General features: G+C 36.9%; 2 protein-coding genes across 9 annotated transcripts in view; one reads left to right on the top strand and one right to left on the bottom strand.

Annotated features, from left to right (window-relative positions):
• Positions 1–5445: 5445 nt before the first annotated feature.
• Positions 5446–9836, top strand: PDCD5 (programmed cell death 5). The gene is made up of 6 exons (XM_085303779.1): positions 5446–5551; positions 6092–6132; positions 6984–7045; positions 7431–7522; positions 7775–7846; positions 8819–9836. The coding sequence occupies exons 1-6, from the start codon at positions 5486–5488 to the stop codon at positions 8864–8866; spliced, it is 381 nt and encodes a 126-aa protein (XP_085159905.1). The 5' UTR covers positions 5446–5485; the 3' UTR covers positions 8867–9836.
• Positions 9837–11688: 1852 nt separating this feature from the next.
• Positions 11689–21247, bottom strand: part of ANKRD27 (ankyrin repeat domain 27) — a 47731-nt gene continuing 38172 nt past the window's right edge. The window contains exons 24-29 of one of the 8 annotated variants that reach the window (XM_085303772.1): positions 20327–20446; positions 19548–19709; positions 17838–17946; positions 16358–16439; positions 15674–15746; positions 11689–13443 (exon numbers count right to left, since the gene is read on the bottom strand). In XM_085303772.1, the coding sequence (XP_085159898.1) occupies positions 13327–13443; positions 15674–15746; positions 16358–16439; positions 17838–17946; positions 19548–19709; positions 20327–20446 (663 nt within the window). In that variant the 3' untranslated portion in view covers positions 11689–13326. The other 7 variants (XM_085303770.1, XM_085303771.1, XM_085303773.1 and 4 more) reach the window with 7 other exon arrangements.

Raw genomic sequence — 21247 nt, 5'->3', positions numbered from 1 at the left:
TCTAAGATACCATCACCGACTTAACGGGCTTCAGTGTGAGACTTTAAAAGCATACACAGCATTAAAAAAAAAAAAAAAACAACTATGAACCTGTGAAGTTATCTAGAATTTTTTAAAAGAAAAACTAGACCTTTCCCCACTTCCTGCACCAAGTAAGTTTTCCAAAAAGAAAACAACAAAAAAAAAAAAAAAAAAAAAAAAAAAAAAAAAAAGACTGAATGTACTCTACAGATCTGATGGTATTGTATGGATTATATTCCTGCAAAACATTTGCTGTTTATTGTTTCAGGATGGTCAGAGTTGAAAAAAAAGGTAATTCAGAAAGTCAATAATATATAGTATTGTATTTTAGGAAATGTTTTTACATTTCCTAACATACAATGTACATTTAGGAAATGTAATTACAAACAATTAATATTTTTTCCTCTTTTTTACTCCTGTCTTTTATAATCYGAGATCTCCTCACATTTCTGACTCATATGTCCCTGTCATTCCATTTCCAAGTCTATTCTGCTGCAGTTTTATATTTTTGCATACAAATCTTCATAAATTCACAAGGCAGAATGGACAGTGTTTCTCAATACTGAATTTATTTAGAAACCACTACTGAGATACCTATTCAGTCTCTTACATTGCAAATAATTGTTATTAGCTTTAATGTGTTTGTTTATTTTAAAAGGGGGGGGGAGTTAAAGGGGAAATTTTCTATCATTTCATTCAGCCTTGGACTAGGTACAATGCAAGTAAATGTGACCAAATTATAATAATATTCAATTAGATGGCTAAAATAAGCTCTTAATAATTTAAGACAATATATTTAGTTTTCAAAGTTAATGTAAATTTTTCTTCATTTCTCTTGTATTGAAAACTTAATTCAGTTTTCCTTTTTTAAAAATTAGTTTCTAGAAAGTGTCATATTTCAGTTTTTATAAGGCTTTTACAATGTTTATTTTGAAGGCATTAAAATCTTTGCTATTTTTCTTTTATATTACAGAAATATACATGTGGTAGATTTTTATTACAATTTTAATTTAGGTGAGAGACGACTAAGCTAGGAATTCATCAAACAAGGAATTCCTGACTATCTCCCCATAGTACATATGAAGCTTGCAGACAGTACCACAGCTGTAGGTATTTTATTTTATTTACACTTGCTTGAGAAAAATGTTTTGTTCATTAGCCTTTCATGTGTTGCTATTCTTCTGTTATTACTATAATATGGTGTTATTTTAAACATGATAATGAGGTTAGTGTAAACATTACTGAAAGAGATGCGGTTTTTATAATGATTAAAACATCAGGGTAAAAGATAGAAACATTTCTTGAGTCCTCCAGTGTTTGAAATCAAGTCTCAGAAGTCTTGGGAAATAACTGGCTCATGAAAATTATTTTCTGGAGATAAGTAAATTTATATAGTACCAAAAACTTCCTGTCACTCTACTAGATTAATAATACAGCTATAGTTCATTATCACTGGCAACCCAACTGATGTTGAGCACCCTTCACAGCTGGCAAATATATTTTTAAAGAGTACAGTACTCCTCCTGGTATATATTTTTCTCCAGTCATTAAAATTGTTATTATTTTAGTATAAGAATGAATTATTTTATCTGTTTAAAAGAATTATTTTATCTGTTTAAAAAACAGATTCTGCTAGAAGAATTTAGGCATTAATTCTCAGATGATTCAACTTTCACTAAAGTAAAAGAATCAAAGAAAGAATAAAAGCAACAGACAGCATAAGAAAATATTTCCTTGGGRAAACACACTTTCCTAAACATTAGTCTGAATGCTTCTTGTATCACCATCATCAGAACCTAAACTTTCAAATGGAGTAGACTATGTTATACATAGATCTCAGTAAAACAGAACATTAACCAATAGAATACAACAAAAGTAAGTGTGTACTCAAGTGTGAACACTTCCAGTGTCCCAATCTCAACAAAAAATATGTTACTACTTTTACAAAGGGTCTCAGTTCACACATCAACTGTCTTGTTCTTTATACTCAGCCTATCAATTTTTTACCCCATAGTTTAGCCATGATCTTGTTACATTTACCTGCTTATTCATCCAAATGCCTTTACACCAACAGAACATAAGTGCTGGTACAGAATGATATGAGTACTCAGCAAAAATTACTCGATTTACTAACAAGACAAGACAGACAGGATCTAGTCAATAAACATTGAGTATTATTCAGGTCAGATCAGTATTTATACACCAATCTAAGTTTATAACAACTAGCTTTATGCTATTTAGCAAAGTTTGATGTGACAGATAATGGGAAGAATTAATAATATGGTATCAGGACACACAAGTCAGACTATTGTTAGAACAATGTATGTAATGTTAAACAGCTTCACATGGTTTGGAATCCTGAAAATTTTATAAAAATACTACAGTAGTTAGGAGATCAGATGTATTCCTTATAAACTAAATTTCTTCTAAATTACATGAATTTTAACTCTCATTGATTTTGCTGACATTCATATCTGTGAATTCTGATCTGAGGTCTCACACAAGACAAAACAATAGCTACAAAGTGCTATATAAAAATTAACTACCACAACAAACCCCTTTTCTTTTTTCTTTTCTTTTCTTTTCTCCCCCCCCCTTTTTTTTTTTTTTTTTTTTTTTTTTTAAGCCTTCTTTGCCCAAGCAACAAACCCAAAGTTTTCAAAGATCTTTCAATTTGAGGTGTTCAACTTCAAACACTTTAAAAGAGCCCAGTTTACACTGGACCCTTCAAACGGAGAACTCAAAATCTGAAAATAGTATCTGTTAAAGTACCTCAAAACAGAAATAAAAACATAAGGCTCTTATAATCTTTTTTAAATTAAATATTATACTATACAAGAAAATCTACTTATAAATGCATTCTATATGCATATATAAAATTATACATAGTAGTTATAATCTATGGTATATATTCTAGTATATAATTATTATGGTATATAAATATATACATTATATAGTATATATAGTTATCTATATATATTCTATTTTTTATATTGCATACTCAGTATTTACATTTGATATACGGTAATTTTATATTATATTTATATAATTATATATAAAATCTATAATAGATCACATTTGCAAAGAACAGTTATTAGAAAATAAATTTAAAACATTAGAAACAGGTTTTTTTCCTACTTATAGCATTATAGCTTTTTTCCTACTTATAGCATTATAGCTTTCTTCATCAATACAAATGACACACAAAATTCTGTGGACATATTAAGTGTGCATAAGACTTTTAGGAATCCAGTATTTCTGTACTGTAACTAAAAACCCTGAACACTGTAAGAGTTCTCAAGCAGTTCTAAAAAACCTATCCCTAGCCTTCATATTTTTAGATTAACTGTCYACTTTGTAGAGGTATTGACAGACACTTGCAAGATGAGAAGAGAAAATAGGCAGCTGATTAGACAACAATAAGATAAAACCTACAACTTTGTCATTCRTGCCTCCAGATTTTTTTAATGGACCAAACTCTCTTTGTCTCCTGAAACTCATATTTTAATTGACAACTACAGTATCTTCTCAAGACATACGAACTCATCAACTGCCAGCTCATTGCTAATGAACTCATTTAAAAACAACTTATTAAAACATAACCTTTAAGTGTGTGAGAAAACAATATTCAATCAAACTTGCAACACAAACATCTATGAAGCTAGAAGAAGTATTAGGATTACTGCAGCTTTCTCCAACTGAATCGAAGCATATGGTGGTATAATGGAGCATGAATTTACAGCAACAGAGATGTACGATATAGATTAAAGCTTCATCTGTGAGAACATACTGCACAGCAAAAACCAACAATTACTGTGTTTTCTGCTTTATAGCATAATGAGCAACAAATACTCTTGTAGAGCTAGGGCTCCCTCTGCTGTTAACATTAAAGAAAGAAGAGCTTTACTTTAAATCCATTACAAAACATGCTCCTGAATTTTAAATTTAGGGAGGTTTAAGTATGCTTGACAGGTGATTTAGAAGGATGCAAGATTTTAAGTTACGACTGATAGGCTCATGTTATCTATATGGGACACGCAAAGTAGRAAGCTCCACTCGAGAAAAAATAATTTCTACCAATTTTTTTCTCCATTCACTGCAAAAGTTCTTAATTAAAATCATTAATGAAACAAACACTTGACAATTTTTGTTGTTTTTAAAAATGAGGTTAGAAATATTTGGCAATATTTCTACAAAAACTTCCCTTTTTAGGAAGTTACGACTTACCTACCCTCATAGGAGAGCTACTGGCATTTACGGTATTTGTGGGTTTTGATTTTTTTTTTGGGGGGGGGGGAGAAATAAAATCTGAAAGTGTTACTGGACCAAGCACAGCTTTTAACAAGAATGTGCAACTCCAACCAATATTAAAAGCTGTATCTGGGACATCCACATCACTCGATCAGCAAGATTGAAGCCATCAAGTGAATGTTTCCATTGAAGTCACCGGAGTTGATAATAGAGCAATCTTGCACCAGCTCAGAGGAAGGCTGGTGCCTGCCGTCAGCTTTCTCCATGGCCAGGCTCCAGGCTCTCCACGTGGCTCCTAACTGAGCGGTGTCATTTCATTCCTGATGTCGCAGTCCCCACGGTCAGCTGTGACTTTAGGGGGCACTACTGAAGCGCAAACAAACTATATGCAGTGGATATGAGACTGGTGGTAAGCTACAAGGAGAGAGGAAAACGGACGTACCAGCATAACGCTCTTTCCCCAGCCTAGCAGCGGCTCGCCTGGCACTAAGGGCTCTGCGCTGCGTCCTCGGGGAAGCCTCGCCATGGATCAAGGCCTGGCCCGGCAAGGCCTCCCTGCACAGCAGCTGGGTCAGCGCTTCCCAAAACCAGGCGATCTCCYCCACTTTTTCTTCACAGGGTCGGTCCTGCTGCAGGCACAACTACCCCTCAGCRAAATCACGCTGCAGGCGGGTTGGCRAGCCCCRACCCAGCAGCAGGGCAGCAGGCTCGCTGACCAGCCGCCACAAAGCAGACCCCGGGCAGCGCTGCCGCAGCTCCCTCGGGAAGCGGCAGGGCGCAGACCGGCGGGGCAGCGGCGCCCGGCCCGGCGCGAGGCCCGGACGCGGACAGGCACGGGCGGGCGCCAGCAGCTCCCTGACAGGGACAGGGCGGCCCGAGCCCGGGGAAGGCTGCCGCCGGGCGCTGAGGAGAGCCGGGAACCCGCTCGGTGGCCGCGTAAGCACCGCTGAGAGGCACCAGTGTTCTCGCTCAGCCCCCTCCCGCGGCCCAGGAGAGGGAGGAGAAGGAGGAGAGGGGCCGCTCTACACACAGCCGCAGCGCCATGAGGCGAGGCGAGGCCGCGAGGTCACGCGCCCCGCCCTGCCCTGCCCTGCCCTGCCCTATCCCGCGCTCGGTGCTCGGCGCTGGATTAGTAACGCCTGGCGCGGTGGCGGCGGTGGCGCAGGCGCAGCGGGCGGTGCGGGGGCTGCGCCTGCGCGAGCCGCCCGCAGCTATGGCGGACGAGGAGCTGGAGGCGCTGCGGCAGCAGCGCCTCGCCGAGCTGCAGGCCAAGCACGGGGTAAGGCGCGGCGGCCGCTCCGGCCCCGGCCCCCTCGGCAGCGGCGCGGCTCCGGGGCGGTAGGGCCTGCCCCTCCGCGCGGCCCTGCGCCGTTATAACGGGCAGCTTCCGTGAAGCGAGGCGCGSCGGCGGCCGCCCGGGGAGGCGTTCGCGCGGCGGGAGCCCTGGCGGCGCGGCGGGCGGTGCGTTGAATCCGTTACTAACGGGCCTTACCAGGTTTATTGCCTTTGCCTGCTTCTAGGCCCCAAGAAAGCTTTGTTCCGTGAAATCTGAGGAGGAGACCTGGTACGTCCGGGCCYGCGGCAGTCTGCGGATAAATCCGGCAGCACTCGTCCCTGCGCTAGCTTACCTTCCTGCAGCGCAAGGAGAGCGGTCACTAGCGTCGCGTGCTGGTTTGCTGGGGCAGCCAGTTCTTATTTTCCAGGATCTAGTCTGTGGTCAGGCAGATTTGGCTTATGTTGGTGGCTGCGGCAACACTTACAGTTCTATGTGGAACGTTTCTGGATGATCGTAATGATGTATCCTTTTCTTACCCTTTAGGATCCTTCTGGTGATCCGTCGCAACAAGAAGCAAAACAGAGGTATAAACAGGAGGGCTTAAAAAAAAAAGTGTTCTATTAGCTTTGAGCTAACTGTTTTGATTATTTATTTGGAATACTCAAATGAACTTTTGTTGCTGTTGGAAAAGACCAATAAATTGAAAAGTTAAAGATTTGATCCAAGGGCAGCTGACATCTGGTTTTTGAGTGGTCCAGATGTGATTCCCATGCCATGACTACATCGAATGTTCCACAATATCTCCTTTTGCTTTATGTCGGGCAGTCTGAATCCTGACTATAAAAAACAACAGCTAGCATTTGCACTAAGTAGAAATAAAAAAAAATAAAAATTAAAAAGCCAGACTTCTGCAAGAATTTGAGGTGAGAGCACATAGTCAAAAGTTTAATTGAATTATGTAAATTCTGTTTTGCAGACTGTTAGTCAAATGTTGTAAGTATGTGAAGACTTACTGAAAAATGCTAAGTAAATATCAATTTCTGCTTGAGTCTTTCAGTTGCATGGGCTGTTCCTTATGTATGCTCTAAAAAATACTGTCTTCGATGAAGATCCACATGGAATTGAATGGAGAATTTTTAAATGGATAGCATATATCTTTCTAGCAAGATGCAACAGTAAACTGTAATAAGCTGTAAAYTCCATCTTGACATTTTTTTGGAAGATTATATAAGTTACTTAGCTCTACATATTTTGAGTATGGCGTTACCCATGATAGAAAATGCTATGAAGGGAATCGTGTGAATGTGAGCTTATAAGGSATCTCAAAATGTCACTTACGGGAATTGAAAGTCTTCTGTAAACTTGGCTGTTTTGTGCATATTATTCTAGGCACCTGAAATTTCACTTCTAATGTGTAACTAACTTTTCATTACAGGGAAGCAGAGATAAGAAATACGATTTTAGCTCAAGTCCTAGATCAAGCAGCTCGTGCAAGATGTAAGTGTTCAAGTAATTTTCTAATTTAAAATATCTCTTTTACTGTACCCGTATGCTGCTTAAATCAGACACTTAGGTGGCTGTATAGAGGGCAGACTAGAAAAATAGTGTAATCAATGGGAAGATAGAACTATTATAGCTTTTCAAGCTATAATATCAATGATTTGTTGGGATGGGATTAACCAATATCTGAATGTTTTTATCAAATGCTTTCTTGAATTAATGATAATCACAGTGAGAGGAAAAATAGTTCAATCAGAAACAAATATTTAGAATGAAAGTGACTATGAAAAAGATAGTTTTATTGTGGCGTTTGTCACTTTTTTAGTACTGGTGAAGGTATTCGTTTTAAAATAAAATGAACAAAACCTATTTTTCTTTGCAGTAAGCAATTTGGCACTTGTGAAACCAGATAAAGCAAAAGCAGTGGAGAATTATCTTATACAGATGGCAAGATTTGGACAACTACCTGGAAAGGTGAGTTACGTTTCTCTATTTCTCTTTCTTGTATCTATTCATTTTCAAACATAATGCCTTCAAGAAAGTGTCTTTGTTTTCAGTGTCTGTAAATTACCGAACTAGAAGGGATGGTTGAGAGTTTCTAAATACTATATACTATACAGTTCCATCAGCCAAATATGTTTTATATGAAGGGAAGGTGCGACTCAGTTACTTGATACTAAGCATCTCTCAGAATGTGTTTATATGGCTTTTGTTCTTGTTTTGTAGGTGTCAGAACAGGGTTTGATAGAAATACTTGAAAAAGTGAGTCAGCAAACAGAAAAGAAAACAACGGTAAAGGTAAGCTTTGTCTAATAAACACAAATTTAATTTGTTTTAAAAATATGAAATATAGTTTATTGTGAAAACAAATGAGTAGAAAAAGGGCATGTACTGCACAATTGCATGTAAGGGTAGAATTTGCTTTCTCCTTATCACCTTCTTCCCCACACTGGTAAGTATTGGGGTTTAATTATAGCTGTCATGATCAGTAGATAATTTGCAGATTATTGCACCGGGATATCAGGGTTCTGTTGTGAGGCAAACAGGCAGAACAGTGTAAACAGACAGTCACAGAAGTGCAGTGACTAGTAGAAAAGTACTTGGCTATGGTAAGTAGAAAATACTGCTATAGCTAGTGCTATTAACTGATTGTATGCTACARTTCCTCTAGTAGGCTCACTTGAATTTCGAAATTCTTATTGAGAAACATCTGAAACTATTCACTGGGTGGATACCTGCCCAACAGTGAAGATACCGTTCTCTAAAAACATAGAAACATTGCAGAGGTATCCATAGTTCTGCTGCATAATTCAGACCCTAGAAATTCTGTATGTGCAGACTCTTCCTTATTACAGGACCGAGTTTCARGAAATGTGCCTGTGAGTGACCTTAAAGAGGCTGAGGGGATATAGATGATAATGCTTAGATTTTACCAAGTCAGACAAAAAAACTTGTCATGGACCATATCCTGTATCTGGCATTTGCTAGAAGCAAGTACTGGGGAAGGAAGATAAGAACAAGGCAAGGGAAATGTGACCTCTGATAATTAAATTATGTAAGGTAGACTAGCTATGTAATGCATTGCACTGGGGAAGGGGGGGTATTGCAATGGGAGGAAGTTTTCTGCTACTGTGTAAGCTGCAGTAATTCATGCTGTGAGAAGACACTGAGAATTTTGTACTTACTGTCAAACATGTAGCGTTTCAAAGGCTTGCTCTGTGTTGGATTTACTATAACCCTGATATTTTCATTTCATGTATTTCATTTTAGTTCAACAGAAGAAAAGTATTGGATTCTGATGAAGAGGAGGATTATTAAATACACTGTAGGACTGACTGTCTGCCAAACAACTTGCCTGAAAAAAAGGCATTATACTGTATCAGGCAGAATGAAAGATCTGAAAATGTTTACGTTTCTTTACTTTTTTTTTATATATACATAAAGGCCAACAAGTGAATGTGTCTTGAAAAATAGATCTGAGAAGGSGATTTTATAATTTACACTGCAAAAATTTAAGAGCCCTGAGCAGTGTGGAGTTCCCCACTGCTTCCTTATCATGAACATTTTGTTGCCCCTTACTCAGTGTGTAAGCTATGCTTTCAGCACTTGCACACCCTTAACTTTCTGCTATTGGAGATAGAGATACCATAAGATCAGGAGCCAAAGTACAAAGTTGGGAACAACTAGAAGTTTAAAGACTTACCTCCAAGTAAAAATCACTGAAGATCAGTTTTAAGCAAGATTTTCCTGAGTCCATGAAGGAATCCTATCCAGCAGCTCACTGGTTCTTGAGTCTTTACTGGAAATCTAGAAAATAGTGTTTGGTATCAAAGTACTGACGAGTGGAGTTTGGACCGGAGGATTTCTTATCAGGCAGTCTGTGTAAAGAAACTGCAACTAGCATGTAACTGAACTGTTCCCCCATGAAATAATCAAGTTATCTCAAAACAAAGCAAGTTAAAGTTTAGTGTGTAATGCAGCACTGTTCAGACACTTGGTATCGTATGTTTTCTAAACTACCTCCATTTTTATCAAATGGCTGGAGTGTTTCTTATTTTGAGAGAGAAAAAGACAGTTTAGCTAGATTCTCTAACTCCTGCATGCATAAAATAAAACTGAATTTGTGCTATAGCTTTATTCAAAGATATGGTTATAGAAATACATAGGATAAATACTGTAACATTGTGTCAGACATTCTACCACTAGAAAACACTTTCCTGACATCACCTGAGAAGCGTGTGATTCAAAATGCAATGTTTTGGGGACAGAATAAAATTGCTTAAAATGACCAGGAGTGGGTGCTTTTTTCACCTTGTGTGAATGTAGCTAAAACACTTATTAAATTCTGCTATCAACACTGTAAGCTTTATTACCTTCTTCTTGGAAGGCTGTTCCAAAAATCTCAGTTGTAAAGACAAGCAGTAATACTTCTAATTTATCTTAATTTCTACCTTTTGGAGATTAATTGGATTGTACAGTAACATACAGTAACATTTTGCAGACAGRTAAGTGTCCTGAAGTTAACTTAGCAGTACAGATTGCTGGGGAAACCTCCCATGGGTACTTCCTTCAAGTACTATTCCATTTTAACCTTTTGTCATGGTATCTTTGAAAATTAAGGAATTTAGTAATGACAGTTTGCACAAGTCCGTTGACAGGCTTCACCAAGCTTCTTTCATCTACTTAAATCATTTGTTGGGCAGGATCCTTCTAGCAGGATTATACTAGAACTGTTCAGGAACTAAGTGCTTTCTTATATATCCAAAATGCCTGGAAATACATTTTTATCCTAGACTGAACAGTTTTATAAACTGAAGCATGATTTGGTTTTTAAAGCAGTCTCAGGTTCAAAGGACAGGTGATACTGTAATAAAGTAGAAAATTCAAGTTAATTCTAATACACATGTACTTTCTTTAAAACTCTACCTTAAAAATGTTAGATATTTGACTATAAATTTTGTTGGAAACTACAGTAGGCAATATGCACCAGGTTTGCATTAAATTGCCTTATTAAGCTACTTTCCCTGTCTCATTTTTTCTGAAAGAAATAATAATTTTTAAGGCAAGCGTTAGTTTAACACCATAAAACATAAGGACTGCTTTTCCTAACTCCTCCAACTCCTTGTGCCCATATAATTTTAGTTGTGCTTAATGTGCCACACTTGYACACAGTTTAAGCAGTATCTGTACTGCCCACCAACAGAAGAGCAGCAAATACACACAAGGGTGTATTGTGGACTATTTATGTACTAGGAATGTACAACTCCCTGCTTTTTTTTTTTTAAAAAAAAAAAAAGCCATTATAAAATGAGCAGAGCCTCCTCTTGTAGGTGTGCAAGTATCCTAGTAGAGTGGGCAGACAGAATAGGGCAGAATMGTTCTCTAGTTAAATAGTCTATAAGTTTTTAAAATAAAATTTACCAAACAATTATATAATTATTCATATCAGAGCTGAAAGTTGGACGGCTGCAGCTGTTTCACTGCTTGCAATAGAATGCAACAAAACATTTTATGCTTCAAATGCAAGTATAACAGTATTTAACAGATTTTGCTTTCCAGGTATAAGGAAATCCAGTTTGCTTTTAAATAGACACTAAGTAACTAAATTCAGCAGTTCACATCCTCTCATAATCCTCTCTTTAATTCTCTTTAACCCTTTTCAAAGGTATTTAATCAACAATATCATAAAACTTGTTTCCAAAGCCATATTTGGCCTATTATTAAGGATCAGCAAAATTGGCTTGACACTGTTATGATCTTCCTATCGCTCTGTTGACTCAGGTTCTGTTACAGCAGTATAATCTGTACTTTTAGTCTAGGAAGATAGCACCAGTACTAAACATCTAATAAACTGATTTTTGTCAAAATGTCTTAAGATGAGAATCAGTCTTTTATTTAAATGCATGGTGTAATTAAAACACAAGTTAAATTACTTCTCACAAGTTAGTCTGAAAATCAGTTATATAAACATTTACCTATATTTTAAACTTTACAAGTAATATCTAGGTATTTCATAAGCAGCATAGCCTAGTATTACAAAGGTGGTAAGGATTATTTTTATTAGAGGTGAAGATAACTGACTTGCTCAGGTTCATGTTTTTAAGTGTTATAGCAAGAAAAAAGCCCTAGCCCACATCTCTTCCCCCTTGCCCCTTTGGCTTGCAATAGCTGAACATCCATCATACAATTGGTTTTTAACTGGAATTCAAGGCTAGAGAATAAAACTTTGAATAAATGTAAAATATTCTTCTTCAAATGCTCACTTTCTCTAACAAATTTGTATTGCACACATTATCATGTGTGGCAATCCACAAAAACAGGACAGAAGGCAGAAGAAGAGAGGCACATGGAAGCTAAGACTAAATTCCAGTAAATCCCCTCAATTTACACACAGGCACAAGGTGAAATTTTCAAATGCCTACAAGAACAAAAGTAAGGAAAACTGGATACAATACTTTAAATAAGCACTCAAGCAGCTTTTTCAAGAATTACTTTAATGTTTTTTTCTTTTCCATCATTTGGCACAAATCCAAGGCACATTAGAAAAATCAGAGGAACTCATAAATTATTAGAAAAATAAACAAATTAACCTTATCTCCAAATGTCCATGTGTGTATTTTTTGCACAGTTTACCCCTTAGATTAAAAAGTTACTTGAAAAAAATCACTAGTCTGTCCTCCAGCTTGGTACTTTCTCAGACAGTTATACTAATGCCACGGTTAAAAGAATTATTCATAAAAATATCTTCTGAAATAAACTGCAAGCTGGACATGGTAACTCAAAAATTAAAAATATTGCATTTAGAAACCTGGTTTACGCTATTTACATATTCCTCCTACCAGAACCACGTTTAAAACTTTTTAACTGAAATAGTGGAAAATGAAGTCCAAATTTAAGCTGCCATCTCATAGCTATTTGTGAGCTTTCTACTCTTCAGCAGTGGTCACCTCCAGAATTCGGTCTATTCGAACAAATGCTTACTGACRTCAGTAATAGCCTTCGTAATCAAGAAGTCCACCTGTTTAAATAGCAGTCAGATAGGAACAGACTCTTAAGCAGCAGTTTCGTCTAACAGTTTTACCCATGAACTGTGAGTATTTGTGTGGTTTTTGCATGATTTGCTTTAGAGAGGGGAAAAAAAAAACTTCAAACAACTTTACATGTCCTTATACATACTTGTTTCTGCCTTTTTTTCTTTTTATGAGGTTGTGAACAGTGAGTCCAAAGTCTAGCTTCATCAAGCGCTCTCTACCTTTTCTCAGCATCTTGGCTCCTGTAAGAACTTGATCTTGCAGACCCAATACAGGGGTACATTGCAAAAAAATTAGCACAGATTACTTCCCTTCATGTTAATAGCATGTATAAATCACTAACATAGTGTCACAGATTTTATCAACTTGTTTTCCCAGCTACTGAAATATACAGAAATATATATTATAATGGTTTGTAACATTACAAAAAAAAATAGAGACATTTGAATTACTTCTGGCAATAAATATGTATTCACCCAATATATCTCTCTATATAAATATATATCCAATGTTGTGATAAAAACTGAAAATGCAAAAATTTAGATTTTTTAAAACAAAGTGGGTGGCTGAAAAGTACAATACAGGATTTTGGTTGGTTTACCATTTCTTACAATTTTTTAGTAAGTGCTAAGTGGAATAGAAAAGCAATTTTGCTATCTGCATCTCAGTATGTCCCTGTTCACCGAGATCAATAACAAACTAGCTAAATAGTTATCTCAAAAAAAAAAAAAAAAAAACACAGAGGATTCAGTCTTCAAAAGTGCTAGGAACATTCTGTTTCTGCTGAAGAGTCATCCTTGTGTCCTGTTCGGAAGGCAGAGCTCGCAAGCATCGCTGAATTCCTTGACATCCAGCAGAGCGATTCTGAAATCGACACCACGTCGTTCTTCAGCTTTTGTCATCAAATTCACAGTCCCTTGTCAGTGTTCTGAAAATAAGTCATCACTGCACTCTTCTGACTGTGAAATACTTGGTTTTCTAAGACTGGCTAAACCGCTTTTATTGCTGATACTCTCTGCTGAAAGCGGCACATTAACAGTGTGTCTTCGGTGCATTAGTTTACTCCTATCAAGAGCTTCTCTCACGTCATCATGTTTCACAAATTCAGTGCAGCCTGTGTCAATAATCTTAACCTTGCTCTGGTCCAGCGTTTCAACAGCTTTTAACTTGGTTTTATCAAAGTTTTTAATAGCTAACTGTGAGGGTGGAAAAACAGGACATATTAAAGCATTGTCTATTTTCTTCATTTTTCTTCATTCCAAAAAGTAAAATGATTATAGTGTTTCTTGAATATAATTATCACACTAATTTCATGGCATTCTTGATAATGAGAACACAGCCGATGATTAAAAATAGCTTACTTTGTAGGCTAGTAATTATCCTCATTATATAWAAGAGGAAACAAGGAGAAAACAGGCTAAGTTGCCCCAGGCTACATATAAATCAGCACCAGAACTGAAAAGATAATCAAGGCATTCCAAAACTTTTTTTTTTTTTGAAATCTCTGCACTATCCTAGTATTATCCTAACCTTCCAAACACCTTTTTAATGCMAGTCTCAAAATATTTGAGCTTCACAGCCATTTCTTTTATCATTAAGTAATATGTAAGCAATGATGCAGCCAGATTCAACCAGGCACTGCTTTAGAAAGTCGTTCTAAAGGCAAAACTCTCTGCTTCCAGATCTTATCTCTCAGGGAAGAGGCCACTGTAGTCCCCCTTCTTTAAGGCTCTCTTTTGGTCACTCCAACTATTCTTGTCTTCTATTTCCATATCTGCTCCTGATTCTTCCTCTGCAGAATGTGTGGCTCTTCTTGATAACTGGCCACTTTACAAATGTGAACGTAACTAAGGTATCAAAGAGTCCAGGCATGCTAATAAGAGATTTTCTAAGATTAGAGGAATTAAGGGCAAAAATTAATTATGATACCCTTTTACTGAAATAATAGTAATAATACTGAAAAAGTTTCAAAGAAGATTATGCATGACTAAGCCCACTAATAATTTAGAGCTGTATGATCGGTAGGTTCACAGAGCYGTGACAGTCGCACATGGTGAAGGTGCTATACTACGTATCATTGTCGCGTAGTAGCTTCTTGACATCTACCATGCTTTCATGACTTACTGCCTTCAGTGATCCACAAACATAAAATTTAAATCTCACATTTAAWATGGGGTATTAATATTAGAAAAGATAAAATAACACAGTTTTATGGCATTTCATCTGACATTTTCAAACTTCTTTGCCAATGTTAAATCTCATAAGGGATCTCTGAAATAGGACAGCATTCCCTTTTAGAGATGGAGAAGAGAAGCAAAGAGACTGCATTTCCAAGGTACTTAAGTCAATCTAATGGGTAGCTACTGAGCTAACCTAGCAGAGAACTGTTAATTTTCATTTGAATRGGGTAGTTTTTCTTGCTAGTTAGCATGCTGAAATGGCTCAGCAGAAGGTCCCATGAGAGCTAGTCAGTGCCAAGAAGGGAGGGGGAGCACATGCTCTGGGGGGAAGGCAGCAGTCAGCAGTTAGATTGGCTTAGGTGCCATGGTACCCCCAACCGCAGATGAAGTGACTTATCTAAGATCACACTATACATTCGTGGTGCAGCTGACAATGCAACATGCAGTTTGCTATCTCCCTTGCAAACAAACCCTTTCTCGCAGCAGGCTTATCATGCAAACCCCAATTTTAATCTGGTATTTCAATAGTCTAGCTGTTCCTTTCTCTTCCAACCTTCTGTTTCAACCTACTGAAAAATTTCTCTCTTGTCAGTAGCATCTCTGCTTGACTACAGCTTTTCTTACATGCTGTAGACTTTTCAAGCCTTGGTATATCCCAGATTTTGCTGGACAAGACAGACAACAAAGAGATGAAGCCTGYAATAAGTGACAAAGAATAAGAGGTTGTAATAGAAGCACCACTGAAATYTGGACAATGAAGAAACGTTATCAGTCTAGCAAAATAGGTCAGGCCTTTTGGATTCACTGACCACCATTAGTAAAGAATCTTTCCTGTTAAATGTATTATATTAATAGCAGACAATACAAATAATGACTACATTATACAAATAATTCAAACAAGTATTTCCTCTTACCTGATGCAATAACTGATAATCAAAATTAGGGACACTTTTATCTCTTGTTATTGTTCTCCGTAAATGTTTTGCTCTAAAATATATTTTAAAAGAATTAAATTTAACTACATAAAGCAACATACTTTCACAGCAAGTCTTTCCATAAAAGCCTTGTTCACTGAAAATCCACCAGATGGCACTATCTCAACACAGAAAGACTCTATTATCTGCCAACACAGTTTTCTTTCTGAGAATGATGGCCTACTAGTATTTCCCGTATTTTATCACAGAGTATATGCCAAAGTTTAAAGTGATCAGAATCAAAACCCACRCGCTGAGTGAAGTACTAGCATGATATTTTTCAAGTGGTCTGGCATAAACGTTCCTACCTTATGGTACACCAAATTCTACTAGTGCAAGAATATTTTAAATAAGTTTACAAGTACTCCCCTGCTGGCCAGCTTYTCCCTCCTGCTGCACAGCACGTCACTGCTGCTCACCATCAGTGCCTATCTCGTATCCAGCCCATCAGTCTGGTGTTATTGATGCGTTAGCCTCTTAACAATTCTCTTAAGTATTCTCTTAATTGTCAAATTAGTTTTATCTGACGTGTAACAATGCTTGACCCACTTTTGGCCTTTACTGTATACTTTTTTGGCTTATGGGAAACAACAAACATACTTCCAAGGAAGCTTCTATGCTTACTTGTTAAATCTGTTAATTGATTGGACCAGTTGCAGTTGTCTGCTTATGGGATCATCGGCTTTCTCACATGGCCTAGAATTCACTAGGGGTTTAAAAGAACAGGCAGCTGAAATTACAACTGAGTCACACTTAGGAATTAAACAAACACAGCTCTGAAGGAAAAGTGATCCCTATTCACATTCAATTTAAAATTCCACAGTAAAATTATAGCAGTAGTAATTTGAATCAGAGTCAGGATTTCTGTTTGGAAAACTCACAGCATTTTAAGTTGCAGGAGTAAGCGTTCTCAATCAGGATTAACATGATTACCTGGCTTCTGACGAAACAGTGCAATTCAGGACTTTGAGGCTCTAAATTCAAATTATTACAAACCTGAATTAAGACAAACATGCTATTCCACCTCTTATTTATATTATTCATGTTGCCTACTATTCTTTTAAAAATATTTACAGAATATTTGAAAGGACTACATCAGTCTCTAACATCAGCATACTGAGATAAATTTCCTTTTGTTATTACTCAACAAAATATTGACAGTCTTTCTCATGGAAGCAGGCAAGAGTTATTTTGAAAAACCTTTAAAAAAAAAAAAAAAAAAAAAAAAAAAAAACACTCACTGATGCTGAAATGGGCTTTTCCCTAACTCCTGGTCATGGAGTCCCACCTTCTTTACACAGCACTGGTGACACCAGATACTCTACGAAGCTGAGCTGTCTAGCTCACCACAAAACTCGTTACTCCTGCTCTCCCAGCTTAGTGAACCGGATCAGCTTGGAAACCGATCCGACAAACTTCCGAGCCAGCATAAAGGAACTAGTGGATAAGCAAGACCAGAAGCTGAAGGGAGGAGGAAAGAGGTGAGGACAGACCAGGAATAACAACGTCTCCCTTCTAAGTGGCAATAATCAAGCACATCGGCTCAGCTGTACTGTCAAATTGTACCATGCATCTCAGGGTATTTGTTTAGAAGGTATTACATGCTGTCATYGACAGAAAGAAATCTGCAAATCTTGCTGATTGTCTGAGGAAGCTACCTCTGCAGCTCTTGATTTCTGTCCCAAAATCTGAAACCATAACTAACTGAAAGATCACTACCTAATCTGTTCTAGGGCAACTTAAATGGTAATTGGACGTGATTTAAATTAATCTCTTCTACTTTTGCACTGAAAAGGTCGAGTCTAAAATGGTTAATTATATCATCTCAAATATGCCAAGTTTTGTAACTTTTAAGTGCTTTTGTATGCAAAATTCTYCCCTATGCACAAAAAAGGTGAAAACTGAGTCTGCAGAAGATGTCATGAATATAATACAAAGTCAGTCACATACAGCTGTAGTATTTTAGGTGTTAGCTGTAATAAATATGCAAAATAGCTGGCTGTTCTTTAATGATACATAAATTAAGTATATTCAATATCTGAAGCAGTCATGTATTAATTCCCAAATCTCTTTTTATTTATACCAGTGAAAATACAACACACACCTTTTTTTCTTATCTTGATAGTAGCATGCTGCTCACAATCCTTTTCTCTCTCTTCTGATGTAGATACATAGCTTGGTGCTGTTTCCAGCAGCTTAATGATATTTGAATTCTTAAGTTTAAAAGTTTCCATTTTCACCATTATTAAAAAAAGAAAAACATCAGTACAATTTAGGATTCTAGTTGCAGAGTGTGCTAATTGCTACCAAAATAAACGTACCACACGAAAAGTACATCTTTCTAAATACAAACTTTAAATTACATGAGTTTAAGTAGGGGCAATTGCACTGTATTGGAGTAATGATTTTATAGTCTTGAGCTATTATTTTAAGCTGTGTTATTTACAGCTAATCTAATTTATGAATAAATGATAATATGCATACTGAAATTAATGCAGTAGGGCATTTCAGGGCCATTATCCTGCATCTCAGAGCCCATTACTGTGCACAAAGCTGGGGGACGAAGCATCAAATCATTCAAAGAGTGTAACAATTCCTTATAATGTAGTATTACAGAGTATGTTATTGCTATTAGTAAAGGAGGTCAGAGTTCTGGATGACCCGATAAAAGGTATCAAAAGGCATGAAGGGGAAAACATGGTGGACAGAACAAAAGATTGCTAGCAGAGATGCTGATCAGCGTTTGTTCTCCTACACTGGACGTTTCTTCTGCTCCTTCTGCCCTTCCTAACTTTCTTTCATACATGGTATATCTGTGCTTTCACTCTTTCTGCACTCACACTTTTTGTCTTGGATAACTTACTTTAGAAACACCACAGGTACTAGTCATATTATTGTACATAGTATTTATCATCTCCCCAGCTGCTCTGATTTTTGAGCAGGAAGCAACTTCTTGATAATTTAGGTCAGTTCATATGTTACTCTGCAATAAACACAACTTTCAGCTCCTACAGAAGGCAGATTTTCATTACATGTTGTATATTGCTGCGTATGGATTCCACACAGCTTTTTTTTTCAGAGTGAACTTGACAGAGTGCTTTGTGGATTCTAATTTTGTTTTAGTCACAGTGTTTGCAGTATATTCTCTGTTTTATTTTCATATTTTAACAAGGATTCTCATGAAATTATGTTGAATTAAATGATTCTAAGTTAATTTCTAGTTATTTGAATACAGAGTCAGAATTAAGAGTTCAAGTGCAGCTCATCAAAAGAAGCACATCGAAGTGTTTAGCAAAATACTATCAAAACACTTGAGAGAAAGAGGAGGATAAATGAAGAAAAAAATTCAATGGCAAGATAGCAAATGAAAAACCTTCAAAAATAAACACTGCATTTCTGATACACAGAATTCTGTGCTCTCACATGCCATTTTATCTCATTTTTTAAAAGCAAGGATTTTGGGGAAAAGATAAAATTTAACATTAGTATGTCTGTAAGTACTTATGGTAACCTTGACCATAAAGAAAATAACCTCATTAGTTTAAGTGTACCATGCTCAACATCTGATAATTTCACAGGTGCATGGTTTTTAGTGTTTTGTAAATGGATTGTCTACTTTTACAATGTAGTAGATTAAACAGGAATTTTAGTCTTTATATCACACTCCACTGTTAAATACAAAAGTCTTGATTAATGATGGGCTGAGAATGTTATTGTGATAAACAGGTTTTTTTTGTTGTTTTTATTTCCCTTCACATGATGCATATTGAATTTTAGTAAAGTCTAATCTTAAAAATAATCTTTCTGCACTCACCGGTTCAGCGCAGTCTGCGGGGGTACAATGCCTCTCGTTCCTTACGTGTGTCACTGCACCGTTCCGAAGCAGCAGCTCCACCAGGGCTTCGTTCTTTCCTATCACAGCCTCATGCAGTGCTGTATTTCCTTTGGCATTAGAAAGGTTAACAGAAGCTCCATGCTGGACAGCAAAATAAAATTGGAATTATCAATAAAAAGTAGAATGAAATGGAGATAGTGCATTACTATTATCTTTTCTCTCCTCTTTTTTTTTCAATATATGAGGGAGAACAATGCAACAGAACCCTTGTAGCTATATACAAAAAGCAGAAAGCATAAGCTAGCAATTACCAGTTTAACAATAAGCCACCCAACCATACTGTTTCGTCTCTCTCATATACACAATTTCATGGATCAGCTCATTTCATTTTTTCATTTATCTGCTACAAATACCAAGTTTAAGAGAGATTTCTAAGCAAAACACAAAAAATTCCGCATAAAACACAAAATATCATACACTATACAACCACAAGCAACAAAATCTGCCACCTGCCACAAAAGAGTTCCATAAAAAGAATTAGCTGTACAAGAGTAAAGTAATATTTATCTAATAAAATATCTAATAAAAAACACAAAGGGAAAGGGCTGAAAGACTGAAGACAGGAAGATACACTCATTTTTTCCTGAGAAGTTTTAGTGGAGAAATGCGCAACTAAAAATACTAATCTTGAGCACTGGATAAACACAAATACTGCATGAAAAACACTTTTCTGAACATTTTGTTTTCAGTGATCTTACCTCTAATAACAAGGCAGTAGTCTCATACTGACCATTCGAACATGCATAAATTAACGGAGTATTTCCATATATATCCTTTTTATTTTGCTTACCATTGTAATCCATCAGACACTTGACCACCTACAGGAAAAAGTAACAACATTTTTTAAGACACTAGCTAACCACAAACATGCAGTCAAAGAGTCCTATTTTCAAGCATGTTTTGGGGAATTTAGGTAACGGAGAATGAAAAACAGATGAAAGAAAAAAGGACGGAGAAAGCAAGTCTCATGTTGGCCAGATAACCACAAACATCTATTCATAGCATACTGGTTTTCGTATTTTACCTGAAACTTCTAAAAAAGCCCTAAACAACTGGAAAAAAAAGGCATAAAATGAAAATACAAGCAAATTTGCTTCTGGAATATGTGAAAAATGTATCTATTCAGTAACTTTACAAAATATGAAAAACAAACCTCCACAGCAACAGCATCCTACCCTCCTTTCCTAACTCACCAGAGTTTCCTAACTCACTTGGCAGAGTTCTGTGCATTGTAAAGACCCCATGAATTAACGTTCATTAACCTCCAAGTTGGAGTCATATTCTTCTGTGCCCTTCTTGCTTCCCTCGTGCTTTCCCTCACCATCACCTTCGCAAGTCTCTCAATTTTTATTGCGCATGCAATCATTCGCTTCTTTCCTCCTACACCTGATTTTCCACTTTTCTGTATCTTCCGATTTCCCATCCCCTCATCTGAACTGCTTTTTCATTACCAGTATATTTTCCCTCTCGTTTACCTTCTCTCCCGAATTAATGCCCTCCCCTCGTTAGTTCATGCCTCTCCTTCAGTGCCTATGCTTTGTTCACCCTGAAGTATAGGATGAAGTTACCCTGCTACCTTCAAAGCTCCAGCAGGCCCATGAGTTGGCCCATATACTTGC

The sequence above is a fragment of the Rhea americana genome, unplaced genomic scaffold, assembly GCF_003343005.1.
Source record: "Rhea americana isolate MKP2758 unplaced genomic scaffold, rheAme1 scaffold_20, whole genome shotgun sequence".
NCBI lineage: Eukaryota > Metazoa > Chordata > Aves > Rheiformes > Rheidae > Rhea > Rhea americana.
The sequence above is the reverse complement of the archived record's forward strand: the minus strand, read 5'-3'. Positions and strand labels throughout refer to the sequence as shown.

Coding starts and splice junctions, on each gene's coding strand:
- PDCD5 (XM_085303779.1), top strand. CDS start 5,486: ATGGCGGACGAGGAGCTGGAGGCGCTGCGGCAGCAGCGCCTCGCCGAG. Junction 5,552..6,091: donor AGCTGCAGGCCAAGCACGGG/GTAAGGCGCGGC, acceptor CTTACCCTTTAG/GATCCTTCTGGTGATCCGTC. Junction 6,133..6,983: donor CAACAAGAAGCAAAACAGAG/GTATAAACAGGA, acceptor TTTTCATTACAG/GGAAGCAGAGATAAGAAATA.